The sequence below is a fragment of the Muntiacus reevesi genome, chromosome 3 (genome assembly GCF_963930625.1).
Source record: "Muntiacus reevesi chromosome 3, mMunRee1.1, whole genome shotgun sequence".
Taxonomy (NCBI): domain Eukaryota; kingdom Metazoa; phylum Chordata; class Mammalia; order Artiodactyla; family Cervidae; genus Muntiacus; species Muntiacus reevesi.
The window spans coordinates 185,285,210-185,305,850 of record NC_089251.1 but is presented as its reverse complement, the minus strand read 5'-3'; the positions used below and the strand labels follow the sequence as shown (position 1 = coordinate 185,305,850).

Sequence of the window (20,641 nt, the reverse complement as noted above, 5' to 3'; positions counted from 1 at the left end):
CAAAATTGCATAATTTTTATAGGTCTTTCTGCTATAAAGCCTTGCATTCTGTAGAATGAGGCTTATGAAAAATGCAGTTGTTGCAGACTACTTAAAAATCTATGGAACTTATAACTAGAGTGCTGATAGAAACTAACAATTCTAATCAAAGCACTAATATAGTATTAAACCTCTGCTGGTATCTGCACCCAGCATCACTGTTAAGTCAGGTCCATGAAAAACTTTACTTTCAGTAGAGACCAGTTAATCAAAATTAAAGACCCAATCAGGTTTTAGATTTCTTCATCTCTCAAACAAAACAATTTTTCTGAAATTAGGGGAAATGTTTTTGCAGCTTCTTCATTTGTACTAGCAGCTACTGAAGCTACTAAATCAGCCATTAGCAAAAGGCATTTCAGCTTTTTTTCTAAAATTACTCAGTCTTTCCATTTTGTTATGAGAAAGCCTGCCTTTGATGGCTGTGAACTTAAACCATGCAGGAAAAGGTCTTGTTCAATCTTATTGACATCGTTCATCTATTTACTAACTGCATGTTAGCTAATTTGTATTACAGAAACACAAACTGCACTTGCAGTGACAGTAAGTACTACTCCAAAGAAACAGGTTAGAGGTCGTAGCAAATGTTTTGAGTGGGGCATATCGCCACCTCCCCTCATGGCATTTAATAGAGCTCCTGCCTTCTGGCTCCTGTCTTCCTGTCTTCCTCTCTTCCCAGTTTTAGTTCCCAAGGGAACAGACTCCTTTCCAGCACTTGCTCTTATTGCTGTTTCCAGGGGAAAAAAAAATAACCAAAGTAATTCCTCTGGAGTCAGGTCTCAAGGGAACCATGTGTTCATGAGCTTAACTAAGAAAGTACCTCAGCTAGAATCTAAAATGGAATGATTTTCATTTTAGTTTTTTTTTTTTTTTTAATGCTTTGGATGTACTGCTTTAGGAGATTTATGTACTTTTGAATTATTCTTGACTCATAGTTTTGATGAGTCGATTCTTCAAGTTCTACCAGTTTATGTAACTGAACATGTTTTTATTTGTATGGGAAAGATAGTCAGGGACTGAAAGGGGCGAAATAGATTACTGGGTGCTCTTTCAGGAGAGCCCCGGGCAGCAGGACCAGCGTCCCTTCTTCTCCCTGCTGTATTGCACATACTCTCAACCCCTGCTGAATTAAACACTTATCTGAACACCATATCCTACTGCCTAGCATCATTTCACCAAGCACTGGGCTTATGAAAGTGGAGAGATTTGGTTGGCAGTGAAAGGACTTAGGTTTTTGATCTACTAAAGACAACTAACCCATGTCCATTAATTAAGCAGCATGAAATTCCTAGTAGCAATGGTGGCGATGGGCATTTGTCAGTCGACCCAGTGGACACGAGTCCTATATATATATTATAGATATATAGTAAATGGGTGAATTCTGAGTCCTGAGAACAGAAAGAATGAGAGAAATGATCAGTGATTATTCAAGTGATGACTATCAGAAATTTGCTTAGCTTTTCTTCTTTAATATGTTTTCCTGGAACAGTAAGAGCAGATAAAAAAGACCCAAAAGTATACCTAAAAGATCAGCTTCTTCAAATATTCTCATTCTACCAACTAGAAAAGTTTAAAGTACTTAGTAAGGCATCACCCAACTCAATGGACAGGAGTTTAAGCAAACTCCAGGAGATAGAGAAGGTCAGGGAAGACTGGTATGCTGCAGTCCAGGGGGTTGGACATGACTCAGTAACTGAACAACAACAAAGGAATCTTGCTACAACTGCCCTTACACTACTCCTTTGTCAAATGCTAAAATACAGTCGGCATCTTTCTCTCCATTGAGGTTCCTGGGATTTTTCCTTTCATCTGAGAAATGTTTTGAAAGTAATAATGTTGCATAAACACAAAAACTTAACTTTTCACTTTTGAAGAACATGGAAAAAGAAACATTTGCTTCATTGTTCTATATAGGTTCCTTTCATGGCAGCCCTTTGACACAACATTACTTTCTCTTGTGTAAGTTAACAATATATACACAAGGCTATGTTAACTGCTATTGCATTTTCCACCCTCCTCTCAAGACAGGTTTCCCAAACTGCTTCCAGTTCATCATGCTTCCATTCTGCTCCCAATCTCCCCAACATTTCTGACTACCCATGCCAGCACAAAAACACCCTCTGTTTAGACTCCCCTGGCTTCCGAGACGCTACACGATTCCTGACTTTCTATGTCTCTCTTCTCTATCTGTCTTCCATGGGGCTTTTTCCAACCTTTTGAATATGGACATCCCTGAGGTCTAGTCCAGCTCTTTGCACTTATTTCTATAGTTTCAGCCTTTATTCATTTAAACTGTATATGCTAACAATCTATAAGAAATGGTGACGAAAGCAGATATGGCCCCTACTTTCAGGAAACTTACATCCATTTGACTGAGGAAGATAAAAGGTAAACATGAAAATAACTGAACAAAAAATTACAAATTGAGATAAATATTAAGAAGAGGAAAAAAGTGCAATAAAAAAGACTAAGTGAAGAATATCTGCTTCAGATAGAGTACTGAAGGAAGATCCTCTGAATGCCTGACATTTACTGGGATCTAAAGAAAAAGCCCATTATGCCAAAGGGTGTGTATATTCCTGGCAGAGAGGTCAAATGTTCAAGGCTGATAGGTGAGTGTGAGAAAGGCTGGCTGTGTTCCAGAAATATTCTCAGAAATATTCTCAGAGCAGAGAATATCATAAGTTGATGCTGAAGAGGTAGGCAGAGACCAAATCATGCAAGGCCCTGTAAGCCCCAGGAAAGGATCTGGGGTTTATTCTACATGTAAGAGGAAGTTATTGAGGAGTGTTAAAAAGGAGAAGGATAATCCATTCTGACTCTCATTTTAGAAAGATCACTCTGGCTGCTCTAACTTACAGAATGGATGGATAAGGTGCTCACACATTTAGGATTGCCCAAGACAGTCCTAGTCTATGTTTGTTGTCCTGGTGTAACTGGATTTCTGCATTAACTCCCGGAAAAACCCACAATATGCAATACATACATACATACATAAAAAAAACTTTAAAGAATGAAACAAGAAAAAGAAAGGAGGTTGATCAAGACACAGGCAGGTCTTTGAGGCAACGTTTATCAGATTTCCTTGCTCTTGGTTTCCATGCTGTAGCTGGGACTCTGGGGTCCTCCGTTGGATTTTTTTTTTTTTGTTTCCCCTCCCTTGGATTCTTGACCTTAGGTTTGGGACATGGTCTTGTCCTATTATCTGGCCATCTCCTGTGATGAAATAATATTCAATATCTGTTATACACAAACATATTGAGTGGAATGTATTTCAGCTCATTCATTCCTCACAAAGATCCTTGAAGTAGGCATTACGCTCAATTGCAGATAAAGAGATAAAGAATCTTGTCTGAAGTCACATGGAGTAAAAGTGGCCAAAGCAGGACTTCAAGCCAGGATATTTGGTCTGGACTCAGTGTTCTTAAGCCCTCTTCTAAAATTACTCCTCACTGAGAGAGACCTGGACATGTTTAGGGAACTATAAGTAGCTCAGAGCAGCCAGCATGAGCATGGGGAAAAAGCTGGAAGTAAGTCTAAAAAGGTAGCAAAAGGCTTCAAATCACATGCCACAAAGCTTGGCCTTCAACTGGTAGGAGATGGGGCATACCCCAAGACCTTTAATATATGATCTTATTTATGGTTTGGATATGGGCTTCTCTGATGGCTCAGTGGTAAAGAATCCGCCTGCCAATGCAGGAGATGTGGGTTTGATCCCTGGGTCAGGAAGAACCCCTGGAGAAGGAAATGGCAACCCACTCCAATACTCTTGCCTGGACAATCCCATGGACAGGGGAGCCTGGCAGACTACAGTCCATGGGGTTACAAAGAGCTAGACACAATTTCTCAACTAAACAACAGCACCAATGCCTTGGATAGATAAATAACTCTGTGGAGAACAAACTTGGGAGGTAAGTAGAAACAGTCTGGTTTCTGACCGAGCTTTTTCTAAGACTGCACATCTGCCTCCTTCCAGGACGAGGCCTTTGGACACCGTTGTGAGCAGTCTGCTTGCTCCCCATCCATGATGATGCATGGGGTTCCCACGACTGAGGCCTCTGTCCTCTGACCACCGGGCCTCTCTTCTGGAGCCCAGAGCTGTGCAGTGCGGCTCTCTCAAGCAGAACAAATGCAGATCTTCAAACTCAGCCTCTTTTCTGAGGTCCAAGCCTATATTTTCAGTTCTCTACTGAACATTTCTACTTGTACATGGCCTATGATTGTGTGAAATTTAACATGTCTAATACAGAATCTATTCTTCTCTAAACATCATCCTGTATCCCTATTTAAAAAAAAAATCTGTTAACAGCCATCATTCTCTCAGTAACCTATGCTCCTATGTTACCTCTTTTCTTTTGAGTTTCCATCATTGACTCTAGTTTCCAAATATTTCTCATTAGCTTACTTCTATTTCCATTTCCACTGTTCCTTCCTTATTCAGACCCTTAACACCTTGGAAAGTGGATTATAATAGCTTCACAGAGGACCTACTCTCTTCCGGTCTCCACTACCTGTAATTTCACGTGTGCTTTTAATTTTTTTTAAAAAACATCACCCCTTGATCATATTATTCTCAAGCTCAAATGCCTTACTGTTGCTTATACTGATAAAGTCTCAATTCTATTTATCTAACATCCAATGATCTTGATAAATCATGCCCCAATTACCTTTTCTTAATCTATCTTATGTTCTGAAATGCTCTCTGTTTGATGCCAACTGTCTCCATCTATAAACTTTGTGTACTTTCCTTCTCTTACTATCTTCAGTCACATTGTTACTCTGGTCTAGAATATCCTACTCCTTTAAAAAATCCCATATTTCCTTTATGTTAAGCACCTTCCTACTCTAAAGAGCCTTCCCAAACCATTCGAGCCCTGGGAATTCCTATGGTACTCAAATCCCTTCCCATATTCCTATACTTGAGTGCAAGCTGCCTTGGTGACATGACACCTGTACTCATTGCTCCGAACTTATATTCAATTCATGTGTTGAGGTTTAACTGTTTACAGGCCTTCCTGGTTGCTCAGACAGTAAAGAATTTGCCTACAGTGCAGGAGACTCTAGTTCGATCCCTGGGTTGGGAAGATCCCCTAGAGAAGGGAACGGATACCCATTCCAGTATTCTTGCCTGGAGAATTCCATGGACAGAGGAGCCTGGTGGGCTACAAGCCATGGAAATGCAGAGTTGAACACAACTGAGCAACTAACACCTTCATCTCACTTCATTTCTAACTAGACCAAGAGCTACTCAAAGACACAAAGCATGTTTATACTTTTCTATATTGCTACTTTCCCCATACAACTCTCACAACTACCCAGCATTTGGTATTGTACTGTTCTATGGGTACTGTATACCTAATGTTTGCTGATAGTTTAGAAAATAAATTCCTATTATGCCACCGTTGTGTTACAGTTCTCCAGGAATATGACACGTTCAGAATTTTAAAACTTTGTCAGGTAGAGGAATTTAGCAAAGTCAAAAGAGATTTGGGGGAAAATCTGATAAAAACAGATGTCAGTAGAGTATGCTAATGGGAAAAGTCAACATAAGCTTCATAATTTACAATGTTTGGAGAAAAACATGCAGATACTTAAGAAAAATGTTATATTACAGACAACTCATAAGTGGTCTTTAAAGAAATCTATTTTGTACTTACACTTGAATTTCAATAGAATTGCTCTGAATTGCTACTTTATTGATAAGTGAAAACAGATTATTTTATGACTTAAGTTATAAAAGCTTACAGTTTATCAGTTCCCTCTCCACCCTGCAATTACCTTCAGGAAGAGATTGGCCGTAGGTTCTATTTTATGAGTTTTATAGGGGCACATTCACTGTAGTTTACATACTATGAATTCCTGGAAAATTCTATAGATTAGAGAAAATAAAGTGCTTCTTTGGATCAAAGACATTTCACTTGAACTCATGTATTTATCTACAAACAAGCTTCCTCTGACAGCATGTTAAAACGTGAAAGACATATTTTATGTAAACATATGTATAAAGTATGTTAAGCTAATATGCGATAATGCAATATGTAGCAATCTTGTGAACCCAGAGTGAGATAAACAATGATAATAATCTAACAACAAAAACAACTCAAAATGTTGTAGAATATCATATAAACCATAATCATATAATCCAAAAGAGACTCAGAAAAAAGCTTAATTTGTATGTATATTTATTAACAAGTTTACTGTTAAGGGCAAGCAACACCGCAAATATCTCAGATATATTTTCAGAATAGGAAAATACTCTAAAACACAGTAAAGTTAACCACTGATGAAAAATCATGTGATGAAAGTTTATCAATCAAACCCTTAGAAAACCTAGAGGGAGTTTAACTGTGGAATAAATGAATAGCTTGTTAAACTGGTCTTACAACAATGGAGAATAACGAATCAACATTTAAATTTTCAATCAAGCTAGGATATTTTAATTTTTATTAATTTATGCAACACTTAGACAGATGGCAGAAGTGTTCCATAACTGGTATAATTCTTATGAGACAGCCTGGAGTTTGTTTCAACTCATGGTAGATGTGTAGACTTCTATGAAAACATAAGCTGTAATTTCATAAACTGACAAAAAATTCCTCTGTTAAAAGAAAAGTGGTTCTCATCAATGGAGGTTGTGAGATCACTGAATAAAATTTAAAAAAAGAAACAGTTTAGCATTACATGTTTCGAATATATCAACAGAAGTTTTGGCTTTCCTGCTGGCTCAGACAGTAAAGAATCTGCCTGCAATGCATGAGACCTGGGCTTGATCCCGAGGTTGGAAAGATCACCCGGAGAAGACCCTCCAGTATTCTTGCCTGGAGAATCTCATGGACAGAGAAGCCTGGCGGGCTACAGTCCATGGGGTCGCAAAGAGTCGGACACCACTGAGCGGCTAGACTAACACTTTCATTTCTCAATAGAAACTTTACAAAAATGATTGACTACAATAGGCCATATTGATGTCATTTGAATTTTACCTTACCTGTTTTCACTGGAAGAGATTCAAAAACAGTTTTCCTCAAATCACTAAAAATTCTTTATATGTTCAACATGGTTTACCATGTTTTAATTCCACCAGAAAATAGGAAAAGCTACGGGAACTGCTGTGCATACGACTGTACATTAAAGGGCAGGTAGGTTTTAACTATGTCTCTCGTGTAATAACTTACAATAAGAAAAGACCAAACATGTGGGTGGAAGACTTCCTTATGCTAGTTGCTATTTCTCTTTGGTTTGCAAATAAGTCCTTTATTTAAAGTAACTATGGGACTCAAGCCTATGCTGATTTAACTATTAACTAACTTTTACACCTGCCTTTCAGGGTTCAGACAATGACCTCTGATTAATCTGAGTTTGATATTATCCTTAACTTGCTGTAGGCTATAAGCAGGTGCAGCAACTAGCTCTTAAAGTGGCATGATCTAATTATTTTCACATAAACTAATATTAGGGTTTCCCAGGTGGCTCCAAAGTAAAGAATCTGCCTGCCAACGCAGGAGACTTGGGTTTGAGCTGGGATCGGGAAAATCTGGAGAAGGGAATGGTAACCCACTCCAGTACTCTTGGCTGGGAAATCCCATGGACAGAGGAGTCTGGCAAGGCTCCAGTCTACGTGGTTGCAAAAGAGTTGGACGTGAATTGGCGACTAAACAACAACAATAATCTAAATATAATGATTGTATCATGTCTTATTTGCTTTTCTTATGATAGTAACATACCTGAGTGAATACCATTCAGGCCAAAAATCAGTGAGAAGAAAGCCACATGTTTATGCATCAAATCTGAGCTAAGATATTTGGTATATAGAAAATATAAGAAAATCTGTAGTATGTGAACAGGCAAAACAGACTACCTATACAAAGGGATAACTGTCATACTGATATGTACTGTCTCTCCCAAGCTACTAAATGACAGAAGGCAAAAGATGATCAGTTTCCAAATGTTTTGAAGGGAAAAGGACTAAAACCCCTGGCAAGCTCTCTTGTGCAAAGACAAATGAGAGATATTTTAAAATATGCAGATTGAGGTAATATAACTTTCAATTTCTATTTCTTGAAAAAAAAAACTTGAAAATATACGCCTGGATATGAACAAAATGCAGAGCTCTGAATGCAAAAAAAAAAAAAAGTAATGATTATAGTCAGTGAAGAAGAGAGGTTTGATTCTTCTTGGTGGAGGAGGTCATGCCATGTGGGGACATTCTGTTTTACTTTCTATCAAAGACACCTCCAGACACAGATACTGGTATTACGCATGTCAAAAAGAAAAAAAAAATCTAAGTAAATTAAAATTCATGTAATAAGTGGAAAAAAGGAAACAAGTAAATTGAGTGAGAAAGAACACAGAACCAAGGGGCAAAGGGGTTTTGTTCTTAGGCTAACCTACATTCACTTAATATAGGCGCGGCCCACTCACAGTGCATCCCACTATAAGGCTATAGGATCAAGCTATTCTCTGTAACCATATATTCACAGAAAGGTTCATTCCAGCTTGAAACACTAAGGAAAAACATTTTTCTCCTTCACGGAGGCCTGAGAAAGTCCTGTTTCCTTCCCCTGCTGAAGAGTCATACCTAGCATCTAGCACCCTCTTAGACCCCAGCCATTTCATGGTAGTACTTGGATGAAGAGAAAATGTAGAGAGGTGAGCTAGAAATTGGTGGCTAGGTATGAGACCAAGGGTCATTCAGAGCCGCAGCCATTCTGAAATCCTAGCTCACTCCCCCTTTATTTTTTTCCCCAGGCCCAAGGAGTATCTCTCCTTTTCAGCCAGTATTGGCTGAAAAGTTTGAACTTATATATATCGCACTTTGTTAAATTTTTAGACAGACTTTTTCTTATTTCTTTTATCTCTAAATATTTTCTTCTCTTCAACTCATTAGGGAAAATAAGGGCACACTGATACAAAGGATGAAAATTAGGTAAAATTATATTTCTATGAAAATTAGGCTTTACCTACCCTGGGGCCCAGGGGAGATTGGGTAATGAACAGAGTTGTGATTCTGTTTAGCGGCTATGGAGAAAGGGCCAAGGGTAACTTTGGTAAGTCAGCAAGCTGCGGGACTGTGGGCAAGAGGAGAAAGGTGGTAGGATAAGCTTAATTTGCCTAAGAGAGACAAAGGAGAAGGGCTCAGAAAGAGATGTCAGAAAGGAAGACTGGTTCAAATTGAACCTGGGGAATTAATGAGTGTTTGGAGAGTGTCTGTATAAATGAAGTATTTTCAAACTTACCGACTACACAGAATATAAATGCTATTAATATATTAGGAGCCACCATTTAATAATCCAACTGGGCAAACATAACCAAAGACCAACAATATCTAAACTATTATGCATTCGATTTTGTTCCTAATTCACTGGCGTCAACTTGAGATTAGGGCATTACTGCAAATGGTACTATCGTTATTTCTCAGGATTTCATGAATATTTGGTTCTATTATCATTTAATTAACATGGGAATCTGCCATCAGCCTACAGGGTGAGACAAAAACACCTGCCAGGTTGCACTTTTCTGAGTTCCAAAATGTACAAAACACCCAGAAATGTAAACAAGATGCTGCAGAAAAGCCTACAGGAATAAAATAAATTTCAAAAGTATATAACCAAATGAGTAGATTATTCAAATAGCTTGAAATAATTGATTTTCTATAATTGCTAGCCTTCCTTTTTTTTTTTTTTTTAAGTCCATGACCATGTCCTAAATATGCCAGCATCATGGTAGCTACTGGCTACTTTCACAATGTTCATTCCTCATTGTTCATCCCATACAGCCCAGTATACTCTAGGTCTAGTTTTATTAGACGTACTTCAGTTTGGTAGAATCAGCTCTGGTGTCAGCACTTCTCATCCCAGACTGAAGATATATCTAGAAATGTGGCTAAAACATCATTTTCTTATTCCCAATATTTTAAATGCAAAGGGCAAAAGTAGCATTATTTGATACTATGATTTAGTGACTCTAGTTCTTGCTGCTGCCATCTTTCTTTTTTGTCTACTGTGAGCCCTTCTCAACCTATTTCCTTGCTTCTACTGGAGAAGGGGGTTTTGAGTACTTTGCTGCTATAGCCTTCTATTTTTAATATTAATGAATAAAATTTACATAATGTAATGGCTACTCTTTTAGCATACTCACTAAAGGATAAGAGGAACACACTATGATTATGTACTTTTCATGATTATGCTGACAATTAATTCCTCAAACACCAGTCTTTTCTGAAGCCCCACACATTAAGTTATCAAACATGCCGAATCAATTACAGGGACTTATTACAAACAGAAAATGCAATCAATTTGTCTGTGAGAAAAATACTGATTATCAATAAAATTCAAATACAGCTTAATACTTTTTTATTTTCTTAAAAATGGTATTTTAGTAAAGCTTTCTCATAATAGGAAATGCTGAATTGTATGGAGTACTTGAAAGATTTATTATGTGAAAAGATAAGAAACAACAATATGTTTAGTAAGAGATATACTCTAGTCTATTTTATATGAATATTTGAAGTGGGAACCAGCAACTGAAGTATCTTTCATACATACAAATACTATGTACAGAGATTAAAAGGGAAATTTAATTGTTTTCCTTCAATACTATCTTCTATAATTATTTTTAATAAATAGACACCAAAATTATTAAACGAATTTTGTTGTCTAGTCATAATAGAAGAGGGGTAAAAGATTAGATTTCACTTCTATAGTAATAAAGCATAGTAATCTACAGGAGAAATGAAGCATACTGGCCTACTTTCACTATTACAAAACATTCACTCTAAAAATCATGATGCCAGTGCACAAAATAACGCTCAATTTCACAAGGGTGTATATCAATTTGCATAAAGATGTTAAGTACTTTATCAAAAGTATAAAGCTTCTTAAATTAAAAACCATTCTATTCATAACACTAATATAAATAAGTACTTATGAAATTGATACAGCATCTTACTTTCCCATATCTTAGCAAAAATTGGTAGTTTTTCTTCATTAAGGTTAATTTTTAAAGAGATATAACTCTTGGCAAAAGGTAGGTTACAAGAGTTTCATACGATGACATTTTGTGTCACTATAACCAGTACCATTTTGTGCCTTGAGAAGGACAGTTTTAACAATGTAGGTTTTAACAATGTTAAGAACAGTTTTAGCAATGTAGAAATAGATAGCCTTACCGTTGGTGCTGTATCTACATGGTGGTTACAAGGCTTTCTTTCTATGCTCATAATCCCTGTGAAATGAAAAGACTGTGAATATTTGCTTATTATACCTAAACATTATTTCAAAAACATTTGTGTCAGCAAGACATAACTCCTACAGCTTATAAGGATAAAACCTCACATGGATGGCAGAATCTTTTAAAGTGGCATCCTGAATTCTTTGATCGGAAACAGTTGGACAGTTCAGTTAACTAAGAGATCTGACTGAAGGTGAGCAAAGTCAATTTTCCCATTCAACTGTCTTACAGCAATAGCACAAGATGTGTCCTTACTCTGTTCTCAGCTCAAAAATTATACCATTATCTTCCTCTGCTGCATTTCTTAGATCAAAGTTTTGCTTTTGTCTTGAGTTCATCAAGTTTTCACAGAGAAATATGAGAAGTCTACGAAAAAAATCACTTTCTTATTTTCTCAAAAATAATAAATAAACCTGTTCAAATTTCCCTTTGATCATCTGACTTCCTACTATGATAGTCAGCTATTTATTCAATCACCACAGAGGTACTTGAAGAAAAAAAGTTCCACTCATTCTCTCCTTTAAAATGACAATACAGACTGCTAACCTTAAGAAAAATCATTTTATCATGCATAGATTTATCTTTTTGTTCCCACTGTCCTCTACTACCTTCCTTTTAATAAACATCTTCTAAGGATGTAACACATTGGATCTCATCTGTAAAGATACTGGTTCAAAGTCAAGGTCAAGTTTAAAATGAACACAGGTGTGGCTCTCACTTTTCAATCTCTGTCAGTCAGCAAAGCAACATGTGACAAGTTTAATAGTTTGTTTAAATAATGTTAAAAGCTGTCACGCAGGGCTGGTTAGAAGTGAGAACTGCAAAGCACTGTCAATAGCAAATAGCACAATTCCTAGCTGAAACAAAACACTCATCTGTAGGCCTTTAACTCATTTTTCTTAAAGGACAATAAGTAAGTGAGATGAACACAAAGAAATTGCTTTTGATCACTTTTGCAAGAGTATGTTCAAAAAGAACAAAGTGATTTGAACATGATTTAAAAAATAATGTTTCATTTAAAAAATATTCTCAATATCTACTGTTAGCCAGTGAAGTATAAACTACTCTATTCACTCAACTAATATTTATTCCAGTTTCAAATGGCTATTTGGTACTCAGTGATAAAAGATAAACCATAACAGGGAGCTCAGCTCAGCGCTCTGTGATGACCTAGAGGGGTAGAACGGCGGGGTGGGAGCGAGGGGATACACGTATACACATGGCTAATTCAAGATGTTGTACAGCAGAAACTAACATGATGTCGTAAAGCAATTATGCTCCAATTTTTAAAAAACTATATAAAAATTAAAAAAGATAAGATGATAAAGGATAAATTACGATTTCTGACCTTAAGAATTTAGTAAAACAGGTGTCCTTCTTTGAAGAAATACTAGATAGCTAATTAACAGCTCTGTCTTAAATGTATTAATAACTGTGTCTTTAAAGTAATTTTGATGGAAAGACACTTTTATTTATAGACAACACTGGCCTTGAATAAACAATTAAAAAACAAGTAAAAACATATTTGAAAATATTCACATAATGCTGACTCTTCCTGGAGACTTTAAGGACACTGAAGTGTACAGAACTCATGGTGAAATCCTCGTCTCTTCAGCCCCCAGATTCTCACAGCCCTCTCTAGCTGCAACCACGAAGAGCAGTCTGGCACGACACTCTGGCTTTTAAACGAGAGTGGTCATACCACAGGGTTCAGGAATTAGCAACATCTTACGTATGTGTTCTCACTACTATAATCTGACTGCCATAAAACTGGTCTAGGCTGATTACTGATTTTCAACTTCTTATCCAATTAGAAAGTAATTTCAAAGTGATGGAAAAAATAAAAAAACTAAAACCTCCTAAAATCTACATTCTTAGCTTATGAAAGTACAAAGAAAAAGAAACATATTTTACAGTTCAACTACAAGATAAGAATGTGTTGAAAACTAGAATTTTAAAATGGATTATCTATAGACATAAGCTTAGTTTTAAATTTAGATTGCCTATGAAAATTATATCATTTGGAAATAAGTCATATACAGAAGAATATACAGAAAGGAATAAGCTTAAGGAAAAACAATCCCAAATAGTTTTCTAAGTAAATTTTACCTAAAATATCTATATTTATATTTTATTTCACTTTTACCTGGTCACACGTTCCAGATGTTTCTGTGAAAGTATTTCTTGGATGGAATTAACATTTAAATTAGCAGACCTTGAATAAAGGAGATTGCCCTCCACAATGTGACTGGGCTTCACCAGGCCAGCTGAAGGCCTGAAGAAAAAGACTAACTGCTTTCACTAGGGTGTGTCTAAACCTGTCTTTGTTATAATTAATCTTTTTGGGGACTTGATAAGCCCTTTAATCTGCAAAATCTTACCATTCCTCTGCTCTGGGAAGCTTTATTTAATTCTTCACCTCGTTTTATTTCTACCTTCTTAACTTGTATCTTTTGAACATCGTTCCACTTCATCTTCTAGGCGAGCATCTTCTTTTTCACTTTGTTTAATGCTTTTAAAATCTGAAATCATGCTTAGTGCCTTTCCAGAGGCCTACAAAGACGAAGGCACAGGCAATGGCACAACCTGGACGTATCCCAGAGGATGAAGTTTATTCCTGGGATCTCACAGCCCATGGATCAGGCAGGCGGGTGGGATGGGAGGACTCACTGCATCCTCTCTGATGCTGAGCAAAGACCTGTGCACAGAAAACAGCCCTCTTCTCAAGATGTGGGCAGAAAATGGGCTTTCCAGAGTTCACTGAGGTCTTTCAGCCAGCAGAAGCTATAAATCCTTTGTTGATGTTCAGGCATTAAGTTGTGCCTGACTCTCTGTGACCCCAAGGACTGCAGCACCCCAGACTTCCTATCCTTTATTATCTTCTGGAGATTGCTCATATTCATGTCCATTGAGTTGGTGATGCCATCGCACCATCTCATCCTCTGTCGCCCCCTTTTTCTCTGGGTAACTGGCAGTTTAATGTGGGTACTGCACCTAGGGTCTGGCAGATCCTATGGACCACAATGGTCCTCAAAGGGGGGCCAAATACACCAAGGGCTCCATCCCCTGGGAGGAATCTGCTTCCAGGGCCACTTACTAGGAGATGGCTGAATCTGCCACGGATGAGACTTGAGAGGAGAAGCCTACTTCTTTGCTTCAGCAGAGCAGCAACAGTGGCACAGGTTCCCTTTCACTGTTATGCTACAGCTCAGACATCCAGAGTAGAGCTGGGACCACAGTCACGAGCCTGCAGGGAAACCTAACTCTGGTAAGGAGTTTCAGTAACTTAGATCATGGCAGCTGGTCCCATCACTTCATGGCAGATAGATGGGGAAACAGTGGAAAGAGTGGCTGACTTTATTTTTTGGGGAGTTCCAAAATCACTGCAGATGGTGACTGCAGCCATGAAATTAAACAACGCTTACTCCTTGGAAGAAAAGTTATGACCAACCTAGACAACATATTAAAAAGCAGAGAGATTACCTTGCCAACAAAGGTCCGTCTAGTCAAAGCTATGGTTTTTCCAGTGGTCATGTATGAATGTGAGAGTTGGACTAAAAAGAAAGCTGAGTGCAGAAGAATTGATGCTTTTGAACTGTGGTGTTGGAGAAGGCTCTTGAGAGTCCCTTGGACTGTAAGGAGATCCAAGCAGTCCGTTCTAAAAGAAATCAGTCCTGAATATTCACTGGAAGGACTGATGTTGAAGCTGAAACTCCAATACTTTGGCCACCTGATGCAAAGAATTGACTCATTTGAAAAGGCCCTGATGCTGGGAAAGACTGAAGGCAGGAGGAGAAGGGGATGACAGAGGATGAGATGGTTGGATGGCATCACCGCCTCAAAGGACATGAGTTTGAGTAAACTCTGGGAGTTGGTAATGGACAGGGAGGCCTGGCGTTCTGCAGTCCATGGGGTCACAAAGAGTCAGACACCACTGAGTGACTGAACTGAACTGAAAGTGAAAGTCACTCAGTCACGCCCGACTCTTTGCAACCCCATGGACTATCCAGTCCATGGAACTCTCCAGGCCAGATTACTGGAATGGGTAGCCTTTCCCTTCTCCAAGGGATCTTCCTGACCCAGGGATCAAACCCAGGTCTCCCACATTGCAGACAGATTCCTTACCAGCTAAGCCACCACGGAAGGCCAAGAATACTGGAGTGGGTAGCCTATCCCTTCTCCAGCGGATCTTCCTGAGCCAGGAATCAAACTGGGGTTTCCTGCATTGCAGGCAGATTCTTCACTAGCTGAGCTACCAGGGAAGCAGCAAATAACCCTATACAACTGGTGAAAGTAAAAGTCACTCAGTCATCTGAACAACTCTTTGCGACCCCATGGACTGTAGCCTTCCAGGCGCCTCTCACCATGGAATTCTTCAGGCAAGAATACTGGAGTGGGTAGCCATTTCCTTCTCCAGAGGATCTTCTCAACCCAGGGGTGGAATCAAGGTCTCCCGCCTTGCAGGCAGATTCTTTACCATCTGAACCACCACGGAAGTCAACTAGCAGTGCCTCTGATAACGATAGGAAAATCAGAGAATCCCTTAAATTAAAACAAACAACAAACAAAACTCGACAACTATTAAGAATTTTAACAAAGTTACCTAATAAACAACAAAGATAACCTCACTTTAAAGCGAAGAAACAGCCGCTTTCAGAAAGCAAATCTGAAGGCGGGGTACAAAAACAAGGAGCAGCAGCACAATTGCTGAAACCCAGGTAGTTCAGTCACACACCCTCCAGATCCATTTGTGTGACTGTCTAGACCTTGTGGTCAGGATCTGATTTAATTCATTTTTGTATCCATTGGGCCTGCTCCAACTGCTTGAAACACAGAAGGTCCTCAAGAGTTAACGTAAACGTGAACTGAATGAATTAAGCTATGCACTGGCTTCAAATTCTACAATGCAATTCAGTCATCAGAATGTTTGAATTAATGTTCTAGGACTCTTTTTAAAAAGGTTAATTAACTACTTCCTTTGGTGATGTTTCTAAACCTACTGTAAAACTGAAAAGTATCACTTAATAATTTTCCTGATTTTCCAGACATTAATACACCCTAGAGAGATAATGAAGAAATTTTATGCTTCTTGGGAGATGCTTTAGGTATTTTACTTTGTGGAAAATCAGGACATGACATTTCATACCACTCATACCTGACTGATTCCAATAGCAGAATTATATATTCTTTAGTTTCCTAAAACTCTATCAACCTTCAAGTCAGGACCATGATCAAAGGAAAGGAAGGAAAAAGATGACTGGATTTATTGGAAAAACAAAGCAGGCAGGAATAAAGGTCAAATTCTGAAGTCAGAACATATTTCCAGCAATCTTATGTATCATCACCAAATGATTATGGGCAGCCCAGCAAGCACAAGGAGCCACACCAAGGACAGGAGAACCTCTGCCCTCCCTGCTATGAAGCCTTCTAAAGAGCTGTTTTTTGGGCAATGCTAGATTTATCATCCTAATTGAATTATGGGAATTGCCAATAATCTCTACATGGGGCAGAGGGAGAATTATGCTTTGATTATCTATGGCTAGGATAAAATGAAATACAATTTATTATATTCCAGGAAAAGGCACCAGTTTAAAAGGCAAAGATCTTTCTTGCCAAATTTAATATAAAGATGTCTGTATGAAAACTGCAGGCCCTTCTCAAGAACTGGAAAAGAAGTAAAACTGTTACTCAGATGATACAATTCATACCCAAAAAGTCCAAAAGAACCAATGCTAAAACAAAGCCAGTAACAGAATAAAGCAGAAAGTCAGGATGATTTAAAATTTAATATACAAAATCAATATTCTTTATATATTCAAACAACCAATTAGAAGATACAATGAAAAAGAACACCCATTTACAAGATTATCTTAACAGAGACAACACCTGAATAAAAACCCAAAAAAGTGGAAGTGAAGTCGCTCAGCCATGTCCAACTCTCTGTGACCCCATGTACTGTAGCCCACCAGGCTCCTCCATCAGTGGGATTCTCCAGGCAAGAATACTGGAGTGGGTTGCCTTTTCTTCTCCAGAGAAAACAGTATGAAGAAAATGTTAAAGCACTTCTAAAACACATAAACGTAGTCTTAAACATGGAGAAGGAAATGGCAACCCACTCCAGTATTCTTGCCTGGAGAATCCCAGGGACTGGGCAGCCTGATGGGCTGCCGTCTATGGGGTCGCACAGAGTCAGACATGACTGAAGCGACTTAGCTGCAGCAGCAGTCTTAAACAAATGGAAAGACATCCCTTGTTCTAAGACAACGTAACAGCACATGAATTTAAGGTGATTTCAGTAAAACAGTTTTGACCCTAGCACTAGACAAGTTGATTCTAAAATTCATACTCAACAGAGAATTCCCTGACGGTCCAGTGGTTAGGGCTCTGCATTTCACTACAGGGGACACAGGTTTGATCCCTGGTCAGGAATCAAGACCCTGCATGCTGTGTTGTGAGGCCAAAAGGAATAAATAAAATAAAAATATAGAAGAACATGCAAGAATAGCTAGAAAAATCTGGGGGTGGGGGGAAGAGCAATGATTGAAAAAAAATACTATCAATATATATTATAAAAAGCCTCTATAATTAAAACAATGTGAGGATGACACACGAATAGACACATAGAATAACAGGATACATTACAATATTCAGAAAAAGAACCAAGCCTAAATATAGCAACACAACAGTAGGACCACCTGACATTGCATGACACCTGACATGATGTAAAAAGGCATGTCACTCATAGTACTCTTGTCAGAACATTATCGCCTGGATTTAATCAAGACAAAATCAAGCCTGGATATTCTACGGGATAACTGGCTCCGGCAGATTCTTTGCAAAGTTAAAATCATGAAAAACAAACAAAAAGAGGTTCTAGATGCACTGAGATTAAATGAGACTAAAATGAAATAATGACCAATGTATGTGCTAATCAGGACTGGATGCTATATGAAATAGTTAAGTAAATTTAAAAAATTACTTAAGACATCTTAGGCAGAACTAGGAAAATCTGAATATGAACTGCTTATTAAATGATATTATAGTACATTAATTTTCCTAGATGTGAAGATGAAACTATGGTTATTTAAAATAACATCCTTCTTTTTGGCAGATATATGAATGAGGTTTTAAAACAGAAGATGCAAATCAAGTTTCATTTTACCTACTTTTTTCCACCTTTCTGCGGTTTTAAAATATTTCAAAATGAAGTTTGAGAAAGGATTGTAGGCTCTTAATAGACTTTAAGTAGGTAAGCAAGTTTTCAATGGTTTTGAAAATTATAAAATATTCCACATAAGCAGAGTAAACAGGCTTAAAATTTTTACTGAAAAAACTTCTTGGAATTATTTAAAACAAAGAGCCAACAAAAAATCAAAACACTTATTCTGGATTAATTACACCACCTTCCTAAAAATGAGGGAAAACTTCACAATTAATGCGTGAATGTACTGTATTTTACATGTTGATAGCTCTACTCAATAAATCTATTATGTTTATTAAAAATAATAACTTTCTGGGAAAATCACTGTCTCGTTCAGAGATATAAGTTGCTTATGATTCTCTACAATTAGATTTTGCTCTTTTACAATTAGGAAAATAATACATTCCAAAGGACAATTTATTAGTATGATACATTGTGACTCTGGAGCTATTCTGTAATTCAGAGAAAGACTAGTTCTTGCAATGATCAGATATATGATATATCTGATAACTGGACAAGCTATCCACTCTATGCCCCTTCATTTCCTCATTCAGTACAGGGGAAGCTCACTGGCTGATGGGAGGATTCAACTAGCTAATTAATATAAATATATACATTATATAATTATTATATACTATGTAATACATATTAATATAATTACATTATTTAATTTAATTATACATAATATTATATACATTAATATAATTAATACAAAACATACTTCAAACTGTACCTGGCATATTGAACACTAAACATAATTGATACATATTCAGGATGATTATTTCAAGTTTAATGTTTAAAATATCCGAGCCAGAAGGAGAGCAAGCTGGCAGAGAAGGATGCTGAGTTCACCTCTGTCAATGAACACCTCAAAAACACATCTACACATGGAGTCCTCTCATTGAAAGCAAACCAGAGACTGGTGGAAGGACTCGTCTACGCCCAAGCCTGCAGAGAAATATCACACAGAGCCGCAGAGGAAGGGAGGAGACGCAGTCAGGTCGGAACCTGTGCCCCAAGGAGGGGACACAGAAGAGGAGGGGGACGTCAGCGACTCAAAGACCCTTCCTGGGGAGTAAGAGGTTTGAACCATATATTGGGCACCCCACCTCTAAGGTTCAAAACCGGGAAGATGAACCCCCTTCGCGGGGATTGAAAACCAGTGGGCTCCCAGGAGGACTGTAAGAAATGGAGGCTTCACTCAAGAAGAGTATGCGCATGTGTGTTTACTCCCTGCAAAAGGCAGAGGAACCGACTAAAACCGCCCAGGGCTCAGGCCGGTTTCCCCAGCGGCCTCAGCGCATGCCGCAGCCCACCCCAGTGCCTGCTCCAGCCCCTCGTGCTCTGGTGCGGCTCCCAGAGGTGCCAAGGGTGGGGAGAGCGGTCTCTTGCGCGGGATGGAGCCGGCTTGGACCCGACACTGCATGCGAACAGGATGCAGGCGGCCACGGCTGACACTCGCGGAGGCAGCAGATCGGGCGAGCTCTGGGACTCTGATCGGTGTCGCGTGACCATGCCAGCATGTGCCCAAGCCTGAGGCAGTGGATGTCTGCTTTGGCTCCTGTTGCTCCAGCACGGCTCTTTTCTGGGGAGAAGGCGCCATTGCCAGCAGTGGGGAGAATGTACTTAAAGGAAGTGGAATAAGCTCAGATCTGCCCCTTAGGGCTTCTGTTCCGTAACCTTGGAACAGAGTATCCCCAGTCTTGATACGGTGGTGATGCTCACTGAGCAAAGGAGAAGCCCATGCTCACAAGTGACTCTAGCTCTAGCCCCTGCATCTCTAGCCCTACTTCTCACCGAGGTGACAGATGCCACTACACCCTAGGGGAAGTACAACCCTTTCTCCTCCCAGATCCAAGTCTAACATCAAAGCCACTGGGCACAAACATAGTACATAGGATGCTCGCATACAAGAACACCTCTTCAAGACTGTAATGGTTAACTGTTACACCTAATTTCATACAGACATAGAAAGTTAAGCAAAATAAGACAGAAGTTTTTATTTCAAATGAATGAACAAGAAAAAAAAAAAACAAACAAACCTGAAAGAACAACTAATGAAACTAATAATTTACCAGAAAAAGAGTTCAAATTATTAGTAATAAGAATACTAACTGAACTTGGGAAAGAATAGATGAACAAGTGAGAATTTTAACAAAGAACTAGAAATCATAAAAG

The 20,641-nt window shown here is 38.4% G+C and overlaps 1 protein-coding gene across 1 annotated transcript in view; it reads right to left on the bottom strand.

The window, feature by feature from the left end:
- Positions 1-20,641, bottom strand: part of AHI1 (Abelson helper integration site 1) — a 212,338-nt gene that overhangs the window by 66,489 nt on the left and 125,208 nt on the right. The window contains exon 22 of the mRNA XM_065931304.1: positions 11,201-11,256. Coding sequence (XP_065787376.1) covers positions 11,201-11,256 — 56 coding nt within the window. The remainder of the gene's footprint in view (positions 1-11,200; positions 11,257-20,641) is intronic.